Source organism: Alexandromys fortis, unplaced genomic scaffold (assembly GCF_014885135.2).
Source record: "Alexandromys fortis isolate MF-2015 unplaced genomic scaffold, M_Fortis_MF-2015_v1.1 scaffold_151, whole genome shotgun sequence".
Classification (NCBI taxonomy): domain Eukaryota; kingdom Metazoa; phylum Chordata; class Mammalia; order Rodentia; family Cricetidae; genus Alexandromys; species Alexandromys fortis.
In genome coordinates, this window is record NW_026068043.1 from 794,779 (window position 1) to 816,606 (window position 21,828).

The 21,828-nt window shown below is 48.1% G+C and overlaps 1 protein-coding gene across 6 annotated transcripts in view; it reads right to left on the minus strand.

The window, feature by feature from the left end:
* Positions 1–3,209: 3,209 nt before the first annotated feature.
* The window catches only part of LOC126516025 (general transcription factor II-I repeat domain-containing protein 2), a 34,608-nt gene continuing 15,989 nt past the window's right edge, over positions 3,210–21,828 (minus strand). For 3 of the 6 annotated variants that reach the window (XM_050166156.1, XM_050166155.1, XM_050166153.1), the window contains 9 exons: positions 21,712–21,755; positions 19,898–19,975; positions 16,007–16,063; positions 14,666–14,728; positions 12,086–12,163; positions 8,654–8,737; positions 7,398–7,581; positions 6,950–6,978; positions 3,210–5,217 (listed from right to left, as the gene is read on the minus strand). In XM_050166156.1, coding sequence (XP_050022113.1) covers positions 3,644–5,217; positions 6,950–6,978; positions 7,398–7,581; positions 8,654–8,737; positions 12,086–12,163; positions 14,666–14,728; positions 16,007–16,063; positions 19,898–19,975; positions 21,712–21,755 — 2,191 coding nt within the window. In that variant the 3' untranslated portion in view covers positions 3,210–3,643. Of the gene's footprint in view, positions 5,218–6,949; positions 6,979–7,397; positions 8,546–8,653; positions 8,738–12,085; positions 12,164–14,665; positions 14,729–16,006; positions 16,064–19,897; positions 19,976–21,711; positions 21,756–21,828 lie in introns of those variants that run through there. The other 3 variants (XM_050166154.1, XM_050166157.1, XM_050166158.1) reach the window with 3 other exon arrangements.

Consider the following 21,828-nt stretch of genomic DNA (forward strand, 5'->3'; position numbering starts at 1 on the left):
TCATGCGAGACCCTGTCTCAAACCACTGCACCCTAAGGTGTAATCTTAGCATAGAGGGTCCTGGGGGTTATGACGGAAAGCAGCAGTTCATTCGTGGACAGTACCCACCACGGTCATTGCTTTCATGTCCCTAAGACCTTGTGACAGGTGGTTCCTTCTCCAAATGCAAAGAAACCGTGCTGGTTAGTCTTCCATCAGCTTAACTTAACCAAGCTGAAAGAAGGGACCTCCATGGAAAAAATGCCTCCATGGGGCTGGAGAGAAGGCTCAGCAGTTAAGAGCACTGACTGTTTTTCCACAGGACCCGGGTTCAATTCCCAGCATCCACATGACAGCTCACACTGTAACTCAGTTCCAGGGGATCCAATAACCCTCACACAAACATATGCAGGCAAAACATCAATTATTGAAAAATAATTTATAAAAGAGAAAATGCCTCCATAAAACCAAGCTGTAAAGCTGGGTATAGTAGTACACACTTTTAATCCCAGGAGGCAGAGGCAGGTGGATTTCCGTGAGTTCAAGGCCAGCCTGGTCTACAGATCGAGTTCCAGGACAGGCTACAGAGAGAAACCCTGTCTTGAAAAAACAAAAACCACCAGGTGGTGGTGGCACACACCTTTAATCCCAGCATTTGGGAGGCAGAGGCAGGTGAATTTCTGTACATTCAAGGCTAGCTTGGTCTACAAGAGCTAGTTCCAGGACAGGCTTCAAAACTACAGAGAAACCCTGTCCAGAAAAAGACCACCACTCATCCCCCCCAAAAAAAAGAAAAACACAAGAAAACAACAACAACAAAAAAAGCTGTAAGGCATTTTCTTAATTGGTGATTGATGTGGGAGGGCCAAATCCATGGTGGTGCCATCCCTGGGTTGGTGATGGTCCTGGTTCTATAAAAAGCTGGCTAAGGAAGCCAAGAGGAACAAGCCAGTAAGCAGCATCTTTCCATGACCTCTGCATCAGTTCCTGCCTTCAGGTTGCTGCCTGGATTTCTTTTGGTACTAAATAATGATTTGGAGCCAAATCAACCCTTTCCTTCCCAACTTGCTTTTGGTCATGGTGTTTTGTCATAGCGATAGAAACACTACCTGTAAGATTTTGGCCTGAGTTGAGACCCTGGCAGGTCCCTGAGCTGGTGGGGGTCCATGGGCAGGAAACAGAATACATCATGCATCATGCAGAGGGAGCTTGGGGAGTATGAAGTTTCATTTAGGAAGAGGATATGGGGGAGGGGGTTGAGGGGAGGAAGGGAGATATTACAGGGTGGGGGGAGGAGAGGGAAGAAGGGGAAGATAGGCAGAGAGCAGCCTCTTCAGAAGAAGGGAGGGGATAAAGGGGCCAAGGGAGCTTGCCTCGGTGGGGAGGGAAGAAGAGAGAGACAGAGATATCTGATGCCTCTTCTGACTTCTAAGGGCTATTGCACCCATGTGCTGAACATACACACACTCAGGCACACATAATACTGCTTAAAAACACAAAGCAAAAAAAAATACAATATGAAATACTTTCTTCACTTTTCTTCTTGAAAAACAGGTCTTACTATGTATCCCAATCTGTCCTTGATCCTCCTGCCTCAGGCTTCTGACTGCTGGGATTCCACTTTTGTTGTTTTTTTCCCCCTAAGCTAAAGTCCTGACTAAATGACTCCTCTTTGGACAGGTATGCACTCGTGTGTGTGTGTGTGTGTGTGTGTGTGTGTGTGTGTGTGCATGAATACACAGCACACACACTTGCACACATGCATTCATGTGTGCTGATTCAGGATCTCATGCAGGTCAGGTGGCCTCAAATCCCCTAGGTGGTAGAAGATTACCTTGAGACCCTGATCACCCTGTCCCCACCCTGAGAGCTGGAATTCCAGCAGTGCGCATCCCCCTCCATTTGGTTTTCTGTATTTCTGATCTTGCTGATGCTGCCTCGTACCAGCCTTAGTGTCTCCAGCCAAAGGCCTGTGTGTGCAGGGAAGTCCTAGAGAGAGCTGCCAGCCAGTTAGACATCACCGCCTGCTGGCGGTCTGTCTTCCTGAGTGTGCATACAGTATGGGGACAAGGAGTCCACAGCCCAGGGGATGTTGGCAGTTTCCTTAGGGTGAATCCATCAGGACCGGGGCAGAGGCTATTCGGGACCTCACTAGCGTGGGCCTATGAACACACAATTTTTTGAACAGTTTCTCTTTTGTCAAGACAGGGTTTCTCTGTGTGGCCCTGGATGGCCTGGAACTCACTCAGTAGATCAGAACTCAGAAACCCACCTGCCCTTTCCTCCCAAGTGTGAGATTACAGGTGTGTGCTACCATGCCTAGCTAGCTGGACCACATTGTATGAGTACTGTATGAACTGGATTTACTCTAGTTAGGTGGGTGTGTCCTTCTGGGATGGATTTATCTGGGCCACTTCTCCTTATCCTTTGACTGATGGACATCAATGCCTGATCTGAAGAAACAGCAGCAAATCAAGAACCAGCTCCCCGTGGGAATGGAGGGATGGCTCAGTGGGTAAAGGCGCTTGCTGCCAAGCCCAATGGTCTGAGTTCAACCCCTGGGACTCATGTAGTAGGAGAACTGACTTTCACAAGTTGTCCTCTGACCCCCACGTGTGCGCTGTGACACAAACGCACAGCCTACCCATATAAGCACATACAAAACAAATACATGTTAAAAAACAAGAGTGCCCAAGCCAGTTCCCTCCCCATTTACCTGCCACACAACTCCTAGTCATGCCATTGCCATAGTTACTGGAGAACTGTGTTCCCGCCCATAGTCCATCCTCTCCCACAGGGGCCCACATCACAGTCCACGGTAGAGAAGGATTCTGGAGCAGACACCATGGAGTGTTCCTGTAATCACAGCTCTTTGGAGGCTGAGGCAGGAGGGTCTGGTCTCTAGGTCAGCCTGGTCTGCATCATGAAGTTCTGTCTTAAAAGAGGAGGAGGGAGAAGGACAGAGAAAGGAAGGATGGAGGAGGAGAGAAGATGGAGGAAGAGGAGGGGAAAGGAAGATGAAGGTGATGATGACGGCCTTGAAGCCTCAACTTACCTGTCTGTTAAGTCCTGTGTTCGTTACTCCGATCTTCTCCAGGCACAGGAATTCTAGAATATGGGACAGTGTCTCCAGACAATTGTCCTTAAACTCAGGAGCTTACTAGACCACAGGCCATAAGCTGGTAAAATGGCGAGACACCCGTATGTGCGAACACCCCTCCACACACACACATCTTTCAGTGGGTTTATTACAAACTGTATTATGTAAAAGAACAACACAGGGGTGGTCAGGAACAAGAGGCACCAACCACCGGAAACACCTCAGTTACACTGAACCCCCTCAAATGCCATCTGAACAGGTGTGATATGCAAACTAGGGTTCCAATTCAAAGAGGGACTTTCATCCCATTGAACCGGGAGGTTTTAACAGTCGGTTGCTCTCATCTCACAACCTCTTAGGCCTGGGACAGTCTAGGTCTCCACACAATGTGGGGACAGGGGAACAACGGCTATATTTCCACTCCTTCCTTATCTCTTCCAGCACTTTCTCTGGGGTCTTGATACTGATACACGTAGCCTAGGCCGATGATGGCAAAGTCAAACTCAGATCCTCCTGCTTCGACCTTCCCAGTACTGGGATGTCAGACTCCGGCCCTCTCCTCCCTCAGGTTGCTACCTGTGCCGAGCCCCACTGCGCCTCCTTCTTGCTCAGCTTCATGATGGAGAAGAGCTGCTCACAGATATGGGTGCTGCTGAACATGGACAGCATCTTGGCACAGTGAAGCCTGTATCTGGGGTAGCTGCTCCAGAGGTGCTTGTAGAAGTCCGGGACGCCCACCTTGTCGTACTTGGTCCTGAGCGCTGTGTTGCACTGCAGGTCGATCACCTCCATCTGGAGCTCCTCAGGCACGCTGTCGATCTGGATGGAGAAGGGGGAGCTCAGCAGTGTGAGCTCCTTCTCCCAGGCCTTGAAATCCGCCAGCCGCCTCTGGAACTCGGTTTTGAGTTCCGCGATCTTGGGTATGTAGTTAAGCCCGTCGCTCTCGCTCTGGGAAACTGACTTCAGCGTGGGGAAGTGGGCTAGGTTGTTGCTGGCCAGGTGTGTCTCCCAGAGGCACAGTTTTGTTAGGAAGGCCCGGATGAAGTCGTACATTTGTGTCACCATCTGTGAATGGCCTTGGAGGGAGGCGTCCAACGTGTTGAGGTGTGTCGTCATGTCCACTAGGAAGGCCAAGTCCAGGATCCAGTCCTGGGAGCTGAGCTGGGGCACGGGTTTGCCCCTGGAAGACATGAACAAGTCTATTTCCTCCAGGGATTCGAAAAACCTCCTGAGGACCAGCCCCCGGCCCAGCCACTTGAGAGATGTGTGGTACAGCAGGCTACCATATTGGCTGTCCAGCTCATAGAGCAGCGTGGTGAAGTCACCGTGGTTCATGCCACGGGAGCAGATACAGTTCACTGAGTCCACCACCACGTCCATGACGTGGCCCATCCGTAATTTCTGGGAGCACAGCCACTCGGGGTGGATAATACAGCACACAGACTTGAGGTCGGCCCCCTTGCAACACAAGGCCGCCCTGGCTCTGAGCTTGGTCACCAGCCCACTGTTGGCGTCCACCATGGCTGGGGTGCCAGTGGAGGCCACGCTCACCAGCTTGGACCAGTCGATACTGAACTTCTTGAGGCTATTCTCTACACAGAGAAGGATCTCATTTCCGGATTTGGCGCCTGTCATGGGCACAGTGTCCAAAAGCTCCTCGGCCACGTCGAAGTTGTCATCTACGCCGCGGATGAAGATGGCCAGCTGGGTGGTGTCGTTGATATCTGTAATCTCATCGATGGCAATGGAGTACGCCACAAATGACCGGATCTTCTGTCGGACTGTCTTCCATATGTTCCCGGCCAGGTCTTCCACGGGCAGTGCCACGGGGTTCGCAGGTGGACTTGTGCTGGAGAACGCTTGCTCGGGGCACACGATGTCCGAGGCCCCCACGAGGTACTTCTGCAGCCCGGCTTTCAGTTCTTGCAGCTTCTCGTCCCGCACCTGCCCCGAGTACTGGTCATAGTGCCGGCTGTGGTTGGTCTGGTAGTGGCGGCGCAGGTTGTATTCCTTGGACACCGACACGCTCTGCTTGCAGATCAGACACGTGGGGATGTTCTGCACCTCCACGAAGAAATATGCTCGCTCCCACTTTTCTTGAAACACTCGGCCCTCCTGGTCTATCTTCCGTTTTCCCACTTTACAGAGACAAGGAAGGGTGATTTTGCAACTCTATATCTCTTACCCCATTTTCTTGTATTTTTGAGAGAGGGTATCCTGATACCTCCTCAGCTGGCCTCAAACTCACTAGGCAGCCAAGAACTAGGTAGGAGACTTTGAATTTTGATCCTCTTGCTTCCACTTCCTGAACATGAGATTATTGGCACTTCCTGAACATGAGATTATTGGCACTTCCTGAACGTGAGATTATTGGCACTTCCTGAACATAAGATTATTGGCACTTCCTGAACGTGAGATTATTGCCACCACGCCCAGCCTCTCTCTGAATCTCTCCACAAAGCCTTGGCTGTCTTGGAAGTCACTCTGTAGACCAGGCTGGCCTCAAACTCAGAGAGATCTGCCCATCTCTGCCTCCTGAGTGCTAGGACTAAAGGCCTGCGCCACAATACCTGGGTCTCTTTCTCTGGTTTTTTGAGACTGCCTTAATCTGTAGCTCAGGCTGGCCTGAACTCCTAGCAGAACTCTTGCCTCAGTTTCCTGGGTGCTGAGATCACAGCTGTGTGCCACCTTACCTAACTTCCCAAGAGAGATTTGAAATATTAAAGTAGGGGCCAAGCAGAGGTGATATATGACTTAACCTGCTGTCCATCTCAAAAGACCCAGGGTAAGGCCGGGCAGTGGTGGTGCATGTCTCTAATCCCAGCACTTGGGAGGCGGAGGCAGGCGATTTCTGTGAGTTTGAGGCCAGCCTGGTCTACATAGAGAGCTCCAGGACAGGCTCCAAAGCTACGCAGAGAAACCTTGTCTCAAAAAAACAAAAACCAAAACTAAAACAAAAATAAACAAAGGTAAATGGAGCAACCAGGTGTAGTGGTCATAGTGGAGCACGCCTTTAATCTTAGTACTTGGGAGGCAGAGGCAGGTGGATCTCAGTGAGTTCGAGGTCAGCCTGGTCTATGATCTCTCAGAGTAAGTACCAGGACAGTCAGGGCTACACAAAGAAACCCTGTCTTAAAAAACCAACCCCCCCCAAAAAAAGAAAGAAACAGAAAAATGAAAAGAAAAGGAAAGGAAAGGAAAGAAAAGAAAAGAAAAGAAAAGAAAAGAAAAGAAAAGAAAAGAAAAGAAATCGTAGTTGGGGCCAGGGTGTGATAGAGCACTTGCCAACTACGCTTGAAGCCCTGGCTCTGATGTCCAACACCACATAAAACCAGGCATGGTGTCATGAGTGTGAACCTAGCACTTGGGAGGTGGAAGCAGGAGGATTGCTGTGAGTCTGAAGCCAGCCTGAACTACACAATGAGTTCTAGGCTAGTCCGGGACTGCAGGAATGAGCTGTCTCCCAACACCTAACAGCTGGGTGTGGTGATGCACACCTATAATCCCTGCATCCAGAAGCAGGAAGCAGAGGCTGGTGGATCTTCCGGGAGTTTCCAGGCCAGCAGAGCTACACACTGAGACTGTCTCAAACAATAACAAACAGCAACCAAAGAAAAGGTAACCAAAGAGAAATGTAAACCAGGACTGTGGATGGAGATCAAAGGCAGGGTGCTTGCCTGGCATGTGGGAGACCCTGGGTGTCATCTCCAGCCCCACAACAAAACAAACCTAACAAGCACACTTGAATGTCCATGCGCGCCACTGGAAGGCTCCAGGCTGCAGACATGGGACTCTATCCCAAGTGCCCGCCAAGACACTCCCCAAAGCACCACGTCCCGCAATGTTCTTACTTCTTCGTAGAGTACTCACCATTACTAAGTTCCAGTCCAGGAAGGGGTCTGCAGGGAGACACAGGAGAGAGGGGGGGGGAGCTCGTTTTCATTCTACCCAGCTAGCTGCGTCTCCACACTTTTGGTGGGATCAGCACAATGCTAGGCAAAGTCGGAAGTCAGGCCAAGGGGCGCTGCCCACGATGCTCAGCAAGACGCTTGCTGCCAAGCCTGAGACCTGACTGAGTTCAATCATGGCCCACATGGGGGAAGCTGCCCTCACACATGTGCCATGACAAGCCCCTCGTAAATAACTGCAATAAAAAAAATAATAGAAGGAACCGGAGTAGAGACACAGCTCTGTCAAAGAAGAGAGGGAAAGCCTTGGGACATCTCGGCTCCCCACGGCTTGTCTCCTGGCCGCGTTTGTGCACTCGGCAGCTGCCCCTGTCCAGCTGCGTTCTGATGTGCAGCTGGGACGCGCTCACCTGACGACAGTGAACTTGATGAAGTCTGCCGCGTCCAGGATCCTCCTCATGGAGCTGATCTCCAGGTACCCGGGGGCTTTGAACACCACTCCCGGGGGCATGCCGTCGATCACCACGCAGCCGGGGTTAAAGGTGATTTTCCTGTAGGGAACCTTCACAGGGAAGTCCACTCCTATGGCCTCCCCTGTGATGAGAGGCGGGTGTAAACTGGGTGACTTTGGGGTTTACTTTTCCAAAACTCTGCTTTTTGTTCTTGGTCTTTTTTTTTTTTGAGTCAGGGTCTATGGTGGCCCAGACTGGACTTGAATTCATAGCAATCGGCCTCCTAAGCGCTTGGATTACATGCTAGGCTGTCCATGCTTGGTTGTTAATGTCAACATCTGAGCTGGACCTAGAGGCACACACACAAAATCCCTGCTGCTTGAGTGGCTGAGGAGTAAGATCACTGGAGTCTAAGTGTCAGGAGTCAGCTAGGGTGACATAAGTGACAAGCTGTCTCCAAACTCAACAACGACTGACCTGAGCCTCATGACACAGGTTGAGGCTAAAGCAGGAGGCCGAAAGCGCAGACTGCTTACTCTACGGAGACTTTGGGAATACCTACAAATGGCACTGGCCTGTACTTCTGGCACTTTTCAAGGGCAATGCAAGCATGTCCTGACTGAGTTCAAGGCCAGGCTAGGCTATCCAGCCACATCCTGTCTCAAAAATAAAAAAAAAAGAAAAAGTATTTTGGTTAGAGACTAGAACAGGCCTAGAGTACTTTCAATGTTCAAGGTTTCAGAAATGGGTAGAGGGGGTAAAGTTTACAAATTTGGGGGCTGTAGAACAGCAAAGATGACTCAGCAGTTAAGAGCACTTACTGCTCTTCCAAAGGGCTGAGTTTGATTCCCAGTACCAATACTGGATGGGTAGCAACTGCCTGTATCTCCAGTTCCGAGGGATCTGGCGCCCTCTTCTGGCCTCTAGAGACACTGCACTCCCATGTATATACACACCCCAGACATAATTTTTTTTTCTAAAGATTTATTTATTATGTATACTTCTTTCTGCCTCCATTTATATCCACACGCCAGAGGAGGGCACCAGATCTCTTTACAGATGGTTTGGAGCCACCATGTGGTTGCTGGGAATTGAACTCAGGAACTCTGGAAGAGCAGACGGTGCTCTTAACCACTGAGCCATCTCTCCAGCCCCCCACAGACATAATTTAACAAATACATACATTTTGGATGTATAACAAGACAGAAGCTTACCAAATTTTCTGCTGAAGAGGTAGTTCACTTGTTCTCGAAGCTGCTTAATTTTCTCAATGCCGGACAGTCTCTCTTTCTCATTATCTAAAGATAATTTGGAGAAGCAAACCAGGCTCATTCAAATACTTTTTCCCTCTAAGACAGGTATTAGCAGAAATGCCTGTTGGCACTTTACCTGCTGTGGTGGTTTGAATAGGTATGGACCCCAGAGGCTCATGTGTTTGAATGCTTGGCCCATAGGGAGTGGCACTATTAGGAGGTGTGGCCTTGTTGGAGGAAGTGTGTCACTGTGGGGGCGGGCTTTGAGGTCTCATATGCTCAAATTATGCCTAGTGTGGTACACAGTCTCCTTCTGCTGCCCGTGGATCAAGATGTAGAACTCTCAGCAACTTCTCCAGCACCACATCGGCCTGCACCCCACCATGACAACAATGGACTAAACCTCTAAAACTGTAAGCCAGCCCCAATTAAAAGTCTTCCTCTTTTAGAGTTGCCGTGGTCATGGTGTCTCTTCACAGCAACAGAAACCCTAAGGAAGACACCCAAATCACCTCAGCACAATAACTAAGCGTTTGGAAAATCCACAAAATGGAAGCCATCACAGATGATCATTTTCCGAATGACAGCCCTATAGAAATATACCCCATATTACTTTTAAAATTTATTTGTATTTATGTGTATGCCACATGCACGTAAGAGCCCTTTGATGAGGATAGGGGATCCCCTGGAGCAGATGTGGGATGGGAAATAAACCCAGGTCCTCTACAAGAGCAGTAATCCGCCCCTATCAGCCTTGGGCCATCTCCGGTCCCTGCTCATGCTACGTTTAGGCACCTTCAACACTGCACGAGACCACTGCCCTCAATTCCGTGGCACTGCCCTCAACACTGCCCTCAATTCCGTGGCACTGCCCTCAATTCCGTGGCACTGCCCCCAATTCCGTGGCACTGCCCCCAATTCCGTGGCACTGCCCTCAATTCCGTGGCACGGATCTCAGACCATGCAACACGATGACAAAAGAAGAATAAATGATGCTGGGACTAGAATGGGATATTTTCAATACTTCAAAATCTATTTTTTTTAAAAAATATTTATTTCTTATGTATACAATATTCTGTCTACATGTATGCCTGCAGGCCAGAAGAGGGCACCAGACCTCATTACAGATGGTTATGAGCCACCATGTGGCTGCCGGAATTGAACTCAGGACCTTTGGAAGAGCAGGCAATGCTCTTAACCGCTGAGCCATCTCTCCAGCCCCGAAATCTATTTTTTTAGTTAAAGTTTTGTGGTCCCCCCCCCCCCATAAAGAGTCTTTCTTTGTAGCCTTTGCTATGCTGGAACTCAAGCTGTAGGCCAGGTTGGTCTTGCATTCGAGATCTGCATGCCTCTGCTTTCTGTGTGCAAGGGAGAAGACGTAGCAACTAGAACAGCGTTGCTCTTGCAGAGGACCTGGCTTCTCTCCCAGCACCCACATGGTGGTCACAACCATTCCTACCCTCATCTGTGGCGCACATGCATACACACAGGCGAAACTCATACATGGAAAACAAATAAAGACATATAAAAAAATAAATAGAATCTTTATGTCAGGTGTGGTGGCACGTGCCTTTATTCCCAAAAGTAAGGAGGCAGAGGCAGGTGGAGCACTGTGAGTTCAAAACAGCCTGAATCTTGAGACCCTGTCTCAAAAAGAAAAAAGAAAAAAAAAAAGAGTTCAAGGCCACCCTAGTCTACATAGTGAGCTCCAGAACAGCAAGAGACACACAACACAGCCTGTCTCCAAAAATAAATAAATACATAAATAAACAAAATACTCAAAACTTCTCATTTTAACTATTTGGGGGGTATCATGTGGTGAGCAGGGGATCCCTCCTTCTACCATGTGGGTCTGGGAGGAACTTAGTTTTAGTCTGGCTTGGTGGCAAGCAAATACTTCTACCTGCTGAGCAATCTCATCAGCCCTAATTTTACTTCTGAGTAACTAAAACAGTTGTGTGGCTCAAAATTCACGAAGTATAAAAGTGTGTATTAAAACAATTCTGGGGGGTTGGAGAGATGGCTCAGTGGTTAAGAGCACTGGCTGCTCTTCCAGAGGTCCTGAGTTCAATTCCCAGCAACCACATGGTGGCTCACAACCATCTGTAATGAGATCTGGTGCCCTCTTCTGGCATGTGAGCAAACATAGAAGGAATATTGTATACATGATAAATAAATAAATCTTAAAAACAACAACAACAAAACAATTCTGGGAATGGTGCTGAAGAAGGCTCTGGGGTTAAGGGTGCTCACTGCTCTTGCAGAGGATCCAGGTTTAGTTTCCAGCACCCACATGGTGGCTGGTAGCCTCCTGTGACTTCTATTCCTGGGGATCTGACATCCTCATCCAACTTCCATGGGTTCTTACATACATGTGATGCACACACACACATACTCAGGCCCGCACACTACACACACACACACACACACACACACACACACACACACAGAGTAAATTAAATGTAACTAGATACTGCCCCCTCCCCCAGCTCAGTTTCCTACTTTGGAGTAACCATGTAACTAGACTGTTTACCGAGTTCCCAGACAGAGCTTATATACACATGGAGAAATGATGACTTAAATGACCAGACGCCAGTTCTGACTGCCTGAGAGCATGAAGCTGACTGTAGGAACGGATTCTGAACCTGGGCTTGGCTGATGAGAGTCTGAGATTTGGTGTGTGGCACCTGCAGAGTACTAGAGGCTCACAAATCCTCACTCTTTAGTTACGGTGAACCAGGAGGAAACACAGCAGCATGAGACTAACACACCGTAGAAAACTACTAAGACAAAAATGAAGACTGTAACGCAGGGCTGGAGAGATGGCTCAGTGGTTAAAGAGCATTTGCTGGGTTCAGTTCCCAGCACCCATACAAGGCAGCTCACAACTGCCTGCAATTCCAACTTCATGAGATACAAGGCCCTCTACTGGCCTCCACAGGCACTGCACTCATATGGCTGACACACAGACACAAACATACACATAATTAAAAGAAAACAATCTTTTTTTAAAAATATTTATTTATTTACTATGTATACAATATTCTGTCTGTGTATATGCCTGAGACCAGAAGAGGGTACCAGACCCCATTATAGATGGTTGTGAGCCATCATGTGGTTGCTGGGAATTGAACTCGGGACCTTTGGAAGAGTAGACAATGCTCGTAACCTCTGAGCCATCTCTCCAGCCCCCAAAGAAAACAACCTTACAAAAAAAACCATTTAATCCTAGAACTTGGGAGGCAGAGGCAGGTGAATCTCTGAGTTTGAGGCCAGCCTGGTTTACAAAGCGAGTTCCAGAACAGCCAGAGCTGTTATACAGAGAATCCTGGTCTCAAAACCAGAAAAGGAAAGAAATACGATACAAATGATGAGAGTAAATGACTGTCCTACCTGGAATTGTCACTTGTACAATCCTAAGATCTTCAACGCCCGCTGCAGAGTTTACAATGTTGGACAGATTTGCGTTCCCTTAAGAGAGAAGAGTTAGGATGAACAGAGGACCAGCAAGTCTCTAAAAATTACCCATTCTTGGATGAGACGTACAGACTGGATGTTTTATACTCCAGAACAGTGAGCAGCAGGGTGGGGCGGTAGAGGGATGGCTGACCCCCAAAGGTCTCAGAGGGTGCTTCCAGGGGTTTAACTTAGGGAAGTTCCACCCTGATGTTGGGGCTCCATGGGCTAGGGGCTCAGACTAAATCAAAAGGAGAAAGTGAGCTGAGCACCAGCATCCGTCTCTCTCTGCTTCCTGACTGTGGATGCCATGTGACCAGGTGCCTGAGGCTCTGGCTGTTGTGCCTTCTGTACCATGAAAGACTGTATACCCTCGAACTATGAGTTAGAAGACACGCTTCCGCCTTTAAATTGTTGGTTTTCTTAGAAAGAATCTGTTTATTTATGTGTATGAGCATGTGTCTATGCTGGGATCTGTTTATGTGTATGAGCGTGTGTCTATGCTGGAATTTGTGCAGGTGAATACAGTGGAGGTCAAAGAGGGCAGCAGAGCCGGGCGGTGGTGGCGCACGCCTTTAATCCCAGTACTCAGGAGGAAGAGGCAGGCAGATCTCTGTGTAGTTCGAGACCAGCCTGGTCTACAAGAGCTAGTTCCAGGACAGGCTCCAAAACCACAGAGAAACCCTGTCTCGAAAAACAAAAACAAAAACAAAACAAACAAAACAAACAAACAAACAAACAAACAAAAAACAAAGAGGGCATCAGAGCCCTGAAGCTGGACTTACAGGCAGTTGTGAGCCACTGGACATGGGTGCTGGGAACCAAACTCAGGTCCTCAGGAGTCAGCACACTCCTAACTCTGAGCCCTCTCTGCAGTCCCTTTGGGCAGACGTTCTGTTGCAGCATTGTGACAGGTACTAGCATGCCAGGTGGATGGCAGGGACTGGCACTGCACTGTGCAGCTTAACGGGATGACCAGGAGCGAGGGGCTTTACCTTCCTCTCACCTGACGCTCCCGCCACTCCCCCTGCATTTACTTAGTTTGTGCATCAAAATGAACAGCTTTAAAGAACTGAACACACTACATCTGTGGAAATACACATGACTGCAGAAAAAGACACGACATTATTTAACTTGACTCCTGAATCGCCTTCCTTGGCAAACCGACATGTCAGGAGGGGAATTAACCTTTCTTCCTGTCTCCGCACAGCTGACTTGGAGGGACCCTCGCTTTCTTTGCATGTGCTGTTCTTAGGCTGGGAGAATATATTTTCTTCATTTTTAGAGGTACCCTGCAAAGCCTGAGGCCCCACTGCTTAAGGCTTCCTTTGACTGAGAGAACGCTGTCCCTTTCCTGTGTTCCAGCTCCGCAATCAGAGCTGGTGTGGAAAGAGCCCCAGAAAAGCCACATGAGCAAGTTTCTCCAGCATCACAGCCCTGTCCAGGATGTTCTGAGCGAGTGCCAGGCTAGCCCCCTTCTGCTTGATGCCGCACATGGTGACATCTTCAGAAATGACTGATTCTTGAGGCTCACCCCTTAAGGAGGCAGCTGCCATCACTACATTTTTTATTCTTTTTTGTTGTTGTTGTTGTTGTTTTGTTTTTGTTTTTGAGATAGGGTTTCTCTGTAGCTTCGGAGCCTGTCCTGGAACTAGCTTTTGTAAACCAGGCTGGCCTCGAACTCACAAAGATCCGCCTGTCTCTGCCTCCTGAGTGCTGGGATTAAAGGCGTGCGCCACCACCGCCAGGCCATTTTTTATTCTTGTTGCAAAGGTCAAACTACCAGGACCAAGGGCTCCAACTGCTCTTGCTAGTTTTTCACAAATGGAGGGTGAGGACCCCACACAGTGACCCCCACAAGCCAAGCCCACAAGCGTTAATTCTAACTATTAATCATTCATATCTGGGGGCCAGAGATGGCACAGTGGGTAAAGGTACTTTTTCTGCAAGGCTGGTGACCTGAGTCCGGTCCCCAGAACCCACATAAAAGTGGAAGAAGAGAAGTAGCTCCACAGTTGTCCCCTGACTGCCACATGCACTGTGGCATGGGCTCTGTCTCAGCTAATTTTCTGTTGTTGTGATGAGATGGGTTGCCAAGGTAACTTATAGAAGAGTTTATTGAGCTGATGGTTTCAGACGGTTAGAGTCCATGACCATGACAGGGAGTGTGGCAGCAGGCAGGCATGGTGCTGGAGCTCACACTTGATCCACAAGCACGAGGCAGACAGAACTGGAATGGTGTGGACTTTTGAAACCTCAGAGCTCACCTCCAGGGCCACACCTCCACCACCAAGGCCACACCTCCTAAACCTTCCTAAACAGTTCCACCAACTGGGGAACAAGTATTCAAACATATGAGCCTGTGGGGCCATTCTTATTTAAACCACCACAGCACCCAACACACACATGAGCATGAGCACACACTCTGGCTTCAGTCACCATCCTACACAAATCCTTTCAGAAGCAGTGAAAGCCACTCTGACCATGTGACAATCACAAGTGCTTTTGGGGACTCACCTTCCATTTTCACATCGGCCTTAGGGTCCTCATGTGTTTCTGAAGAGACCAGTGGAGTGGACTCTTGAAAAGAAAAGGTCTAACATGACATTCATTATTAAGTAATCTCAGGTTCCAACAGTTTACTGTTCCCATCCCACCCCTCCCCCAAATCTGTCCTCAACCCTGGGGTTCTGTTTTGTTTTAAAGCAAGGACTCACTCTGCAGCTCAGCTGGCTTCATTCTAGAATTTATAAAAATATTTGCTTTGGGTATGAGTGTTCGCTTGCATGCTTCTATGTACATATGTGTGTGCAATTCAGGCAGAGGTCAGAAGATGTCAGGCCTCCTAGAACTGGAATCACAGCTGTAAGCAGTCGTGAGCGTGCTGGGAACTAAACTAAGTCCTCTGGGAGATCAGCAAGGGTTGTAATTGCTGAGCCATCTCTCCAGCCTCTAGCCTTGACATTTTATTTTTTTAAATTATGTTTTGTACATACTAAATACACAGTGAATTTTGATTTTGTCAGAGGTAATCACCAGGCACTGATGGTCAATCTCCGGACAGGGGACTTGGCTCGGTTAGTAGAGAGCTTGCCTGCCATGTACCAAGCCCTGTGTTCCATCCCTCGAAGTGCACAAGGATCAGAAGTTGAAGGTCATCCTTAGTGACACAAGGAAGTCTGTGGCTAGTCTAGGCTACATCAGACCTGGTCTCCACAAAAGTAAACATCATGAATTCATATGGGATTCCCCTATTAAGGATGACGGGAGACAGAAACTCCCACAGATTACTAAACAATATCAAACTCTTCACATCCACGGACACAGAGTATTATCTATCTGTCTATCTATCTCTATCTATCTATCTATCTATCTATCTATCTATCTATCTATCTATTTGTTGGGGGGCAGGGTTTTACAGGTAGAGCCCTGGTTATTCTGGAACTCACCTTGTAGACCACACTGGCCTAGAACTCATGTAGATTCCCCTCCCTAAAGGTTATGTACCACCCTCCTGCCCCCAACTGAGATGACAGCCAGAGATACGCAGAGGAACCCTGTCTCCGGGGAACAAAAAAAGGCTTTCGAACCCTCCTCCCAGACTCAGAGGTGGACAGACTGATGCAGGGTTGAGGCCAGTGGCTACATGGTGAGCTCTAACCTGGGCTATCTAGAGCCTCAGTCAACACAGGAAGGCCTAGTGCTGTAGTAAGGCCACAGGTGGCACTGGTTCCCACTTACAGACCGGGCACTGGGAGAGCACTCAGCCCTTACTGCTGCTTCCTAGGACGGGCGTGCCAGGAAGCCACTTTCTTTATTTCCCACATGCTTAAGGGAGGAGATGCTTTGTTTGCTAACCTGCAGACGGCAGCTCCATCCCTCTGACTTCACTGCTGGTGGAAGAACGCTCGTTTCCTGAAGGGAGAAGAAGAAACCTACAGTTCCGTAAGAAATGCAGCTCAATCGGACATCACCGGGCCATGGAGTCCGTGGAGACGGCTCAGCAGGTAAAGCCAAGCTTGACGACCTGAGTTTGATTCCCAGGACCCGTGTTATGAAAGAGGGAGCTGAATCCTGAAAACTGACCTCTGATCTCTGATGGAGGAAGGTCATTGGCTAATAAAGAAACTGGCTTGGCCCATTTTATTGGCTAGAACATAGGTGGGTGGAGTAAACAGAATAGAATTCTGGGAGGAAGAGGAAGTGAGGCAGACCCGACAGCTCTGCTCTCTGGAGCAGAGACACCATGCTCAGCTCTCCCGGGTAGACTCGACAGCTCTGCTCTTTGGAGCAGAGACACCAAGCTCTGCTCTCCCAGGCAGCTCCAACCCAGGATGGACGTAGGCTAGAATCTTCCTGGTAAGCGCACCTTGGGGTGCTTACACACATTATTAGAAATGGGCTAGTCCAGGTGCGAGAATTAGCCTAGAAGAGGCTAGATAGAAATGGGCCAACCAGTGTTTAAATGAATACAGTTTGTGTGTTGTTATTTCGGGCATGAGCTAGCAGGCGGCCGGGGTGCTGGGGACGCAGCCCCGCTGCTCCTATTTCAACAGATCTCTGCTCAAGCACAATGGCACTTCTCTCTTTTCCCCGCCAATAAATAAATAAAAATGTGATATAACATTTAGAACAAAACACAGAAGTCGCTGAATGCAAGGGAAACATTTCAAAGACTGGGGTGCACTCAACAGGCAGAGGGCTTCCTAGTGTGCAGAGTCCCGTGTCCACCCCAGCGCCACAGGAAACTGGGGTGCGCTCAGCAGGCAGAGGTGCCCACTTATAATCCCAGCACTCAGGAGGTAGAGACAGGAGGATCAGGAGTTCAATATCATCCTCTAGGTCACAGTAAGTTTGGAGCCAACCTGGGCCACGTGAGACCCTATCTCAAACAAACAAAACAAAATACAATAAAAAGGAGGAGTTACAGAAGCATGGGTGACCCCAAAACAATTACATCACTACCAAAATCCTATTTTTTTCCTATCTTAAAAAATTACTTTGAAAAAAATTATTTTGGAAGCTGGAGAGATAGATGCCTCAGAGGTTAAGAGTACTGGCTGCTCTTCCAGAGGACCTGGGTTCAATTCCTAGCACCCACATGGTAGCCTACAACCATCTATAATGAAGTCTGGTGCCCTCTTCTGGTTTGCAGGCAGAACACCGTACACACAAACAAACAAACAAATGAACACATCTTTATTTTTGGTTGTGAGCCTAGCCTTTAACGGCTGAGCCATCCCTCCAGGCCATGAACACATCTTTAAAAAATGTATTTTTATAAGGGCTGGTGGTGCACTCCTTTAATCCCAGCACTCAGGAAGCAGAAGCAGGTGGATCTCTGTGAGTTTGAGCCAGACTGGTCTACAGAGAGAGTTCCAGGTTGGCCAGGGTTATACACAGAGAAATCCTGTCTCAGAAAACCAATCATCATCATCATCTAAAGTATTTTACATTAATTTATCTATTATGTGTATGCGAACGTGTAGGAGTGCAAGCCATAGTGCATGCATGAAGGTCAGAGGTCAACTTGTAGGTTTGGTTCTCTGCTTAGAACACATGGGTGCACGCAGGCTGGGCAGTAGGCACTTTACCCACGGATCCTCTATTTTTGTTGTTGCTGTTATGGAAAACTGTTTATTTTTGAAACTATCTTAATTTAGAAATAGAAAACATCTTAGGAGGAGGGCAGGAGAGGATGCAAGGCCTACAGGCAAATCTGCACGTCACGGGCTTCTCACGCCTCACCTGTTCACTAGTTTCCATATGAGGATGCACTCAGCCACCCACAACAGGGTTAGTTATAGGCGTGTGGCCCAGTGTCACAAGGAAGCCAGTGAATCTCATTACAGAAAATACTATTGCTGTGCCCACAGCAATCTTCTGGAATCATTTATTATACACCATGTTAAACCCCATTTAATGTCTATGGGGCTTTGTCTGCAAGTACATCTGTAGAGCAGAAAAGGGCATCAGATCCCATAGGACCACAGTTATAGACGACTGTGAACACAGTGCTCAGTGCCTTTAACTGCTGAGCCATCTCCAGCCCCTGGAATTCTTTTCTGTGAGGGTTGGTATATCTTTTAACCAGCTGAATTGGGTCCTTTATAAACTGCTGACCTCGCTCAATGAATTGCATTATCTGATCAATCCATGATTGCACACAGGATTTTGAGAAGCTTTTCTTAAATTTTTGTTGTTGCTGCTTTGTTTTTCAAGACAGGATTTCTCTGTGTAGCCCTGGCTGTCTTGGAACCAGGCTGGCCTTGAACTCAGATCCACCTGCCTCTCCCTTCCAAGCACTAGGATTACAGGTGTGAGCCACCACTGTCCCTTTTCTTATTTTTTTTAATTATTTATGTATTGGGGTTTTGCCTGCATGTATGTCTATGTGAGGGTGTCAGCTCTCCTGAAGTGGAGTTACAGACAGTTGTGAGCTGTCACGTGGAGCCTGGGAATTAAACTCAGTTCCACTGGAAGAGAAGCCAATGAGAATTCTTAGGCACTGGCCGGGTGTTGGGAGGCAGAGGCAGGCGGATCTCTGTGAGTTTGAGACCAGCCTGGTCTATAAGAGCTAATTCCAGGACAGGCTCCAAAACCACAGAGAAACCCTGTCTCGAAAAACCAAAAAAAAAAAAAAAAAAGAAAGAATTCTTAGGCACTGAGTCATCTCTCAAGCCTCATTTTCTTCATTTTTGAGATAGGGTCTCATGTAGTGTGGACTCGAACTTGCTATCTAGTCAAGGATAACCTTAAGGGGGGCTGGCTGCTCTTCCAGAGGATCTGAGTTCAATTCCCAGCACCCACATCATGGCTCACAACCATCTGTAATGAGATCTGGCGCCCTCTTCTGGCCTGCAGGTATACATGCAGTGTACTCGTACATAAAATATAAATAACTTAAAAAAAAATAACCTTGAACTCCTGCCTTCGCCTTCTGAGAGCTGGGATTATAGGTGTGCCCCACAAATGCTCCACTGGATCGAAGATAAATTCAATCCATCCAATAATTAAAAAGACAATTTTTGTTAGTATAGGTCAACACACATATATCTGTGTTCCTCTTTTTGTGGTGTGGTATATTCCCATGTATGTGGGTGTATGTGGTATTCACACATGTGTATGGGTGGTATATTTACACATGTGTGTGGTATATTCATATGTGGGTGGGTGTGGTCTATTTACATGTGTATTTGGGTGGGTGTGGTATATTCACACATGTGTGGATGTGTGTGGTATATTCACACGTGTGTGGTATATTCACATGTGTGAGGGGTGTGGTATATTCACACACATGTGTGGGTGGGTGTGGTATATTCACATCTGTACATGGATGTGTGTGGTATATTCACACGTGTGTGGATGTGTGTGGTATATTCACACACGTGTAGGTGTGTGTGTGGTATAGTCACATGCGTGTGAGCACAGGTGTGCATGTGCACGCACAGAGGATGGAGGATATCCGGTGTCCTGCTCTATCAATCTCTACCTTATCCCCTTGAGAAGGGGCTAGGTCAGTAAGCCTAGGGATCTTCCTGTCTCTGCTCCCCCCAGTGCTGATGTCATAAGCATCTGTGGCCACACCACGCTTTTTGCATGGGTGCCGGGGATCTGAGCTCAGGTCCTCGTGTTGCACAGCAAGTGGTCTTGCCCACTAAGATCTTCCTGTCCCCTCTGTTCCTCTTTATGACCTCTCAGGTGAGTGGGGTCCACCACTTCAGTTGAGAAGAGCCGGGACAGCATTACCTTGCATGTCACACTGGTAGTAGTTAGGATCCTCTGACTCTGTCTTCACTAAAACGGCTGCTGCCTTCGGTGAAGTTCCTGGGAAAACAAGAGGCCACAGTGAGGGCTCAGGTAACCACACCAACTAATGAAACACCTGGTTTGGTGGGAATGCTGGCACAAGCCTGCTATCCCAGCACTCGGGAGGTAGAGGCAGAGACAGGAGAATCAGAAGTTTAAGATGCTCTTTGGAAGCAGGGTACTATGGCACACACCTCTAATTCCAGTATTCCAGAGGATGAGGCAGGCCAATCTCTATGAGCTCAAGACCAGGCTTATCTGAATGTGGTAAGTTCCAGGCCAGCAAGGGTCTGGTCCTAAGGACTTAGTCTTAAAAAGAGAATCCTCTTTGGCTAAGAGTAAATTGAAGGTCAGTCTGTAGGGACATGCCTCCCTGACCTGAAGACTTCCCAGTATACTCCACCTGCAAAGGCCCCACCATCTCCCAGTGCATCTGTGGGGAACCTTGTGGGAAGATCAGGACCAAACTCTAGCAACAGCTCTGGAAAAAGGAGAAACAAAGCCAAGAGGAAGAAATGAGCCAGTGTCACACCAGAAGAGGGCACTGGATCCCAGGGACCCAATGTTATAGAACATTGTGACTCATCATGTGGGTGCTGGGAACTGAACTCAGGACCTCTGGAAGAGCAGCTGGCGCTCTTATTAACTGAGCCATCCCTCTAGTCCCATAATCCCATATTTTAAGCTTGTACTATATAGCAAGACTTTGTCTCAGAAAAAATTCCAAATCTGACAAAATCCAAAACTGAAGATGCTTTTGGAGCCAAACTTTATTTATTTTATTTAATTCTTTTCTACTGGATTTATTTTATTTCAGTTCCTCTGGAACTGGAGTTATATATGGGTGTGAGCAACCATTTGGGTGTTGGGAACCGAACCCAGGTTCCCTGAAGAACAGGAAGTGTTTCTAATGGTTGAGCCAGCTCTCCTGACTTTCACTCATGTACTTTTCTACGAGTGTGGTGTGTGCATGTGTATGCATGTGTCGTGGAGTGTGCTGTGTGCATGTGTGTGCGTGTGCCGTGGAGTGTGCTGTGTGCATGTGTGTGCGTGTGCCGTGGAGTGTGGTGTGTGCATGTGTGTGCGTGTGCCATGGAGTGTGGCGTGTGGCAGAGGACAGCCTGTGGGTGCTGGCTCTCTTGCAGGATGTACATCCTGGGCTTGAACTCAGGTCAACAGGCAAGTGTCTTTACCTGCTGGGCCATCCCAATGGCTGGGATTAAACATTTCAGGTAAGTAGCACTTCCCTAGGACTCTATAAATATGGTCTGAGTTACGATTAATTACTTATTCTTTTTTTTTTTTTATTTTTTCAAGATAGGGTTTCTCTGTGTAATAGCCCTGACTGCTCTGGAACTCACTCTTGTAGACCAGGCTGGCCTTGAACTCACAGAGATCTGACTGCCTCTGCTTCCAAGGGCTGGGATTAAAGGCATGTGCTATCACTACTGGGCTTACTTAGTTATTTTTTTAAGGTATATATATTATGTATACAGTGTTCTGCCTGCACATATCCCTGCAAGCCAGAAGATGCAGATCTCATTCTAGATGGTTGTGAGCCACCATGTGGGTGCCGGGAATTGAACACCTGCCCTCTGGAAGAGCAGTTAGTGATCTTAACTGCCGAGCCTTTTCTCCAGCCCCCTTAGCTATTCTTATAAAAGACATAAGTCATTTTTATAAAAGTAAATAAAAAGTAGCCAGTCAAGTGGTAACCTGCTAACATTAGGTGGTCAGAGCGTCAGTGTACCTACCAGAATCTTCCATGGGTTCAGTTTTCACACTGATGGGGCCACAGCTGTAAGGAGAAGGGAATCCAGGTCAAGAAAATCAGTGGAGCTGGTGGCGCACACCTTTAATCCCAGCACTCG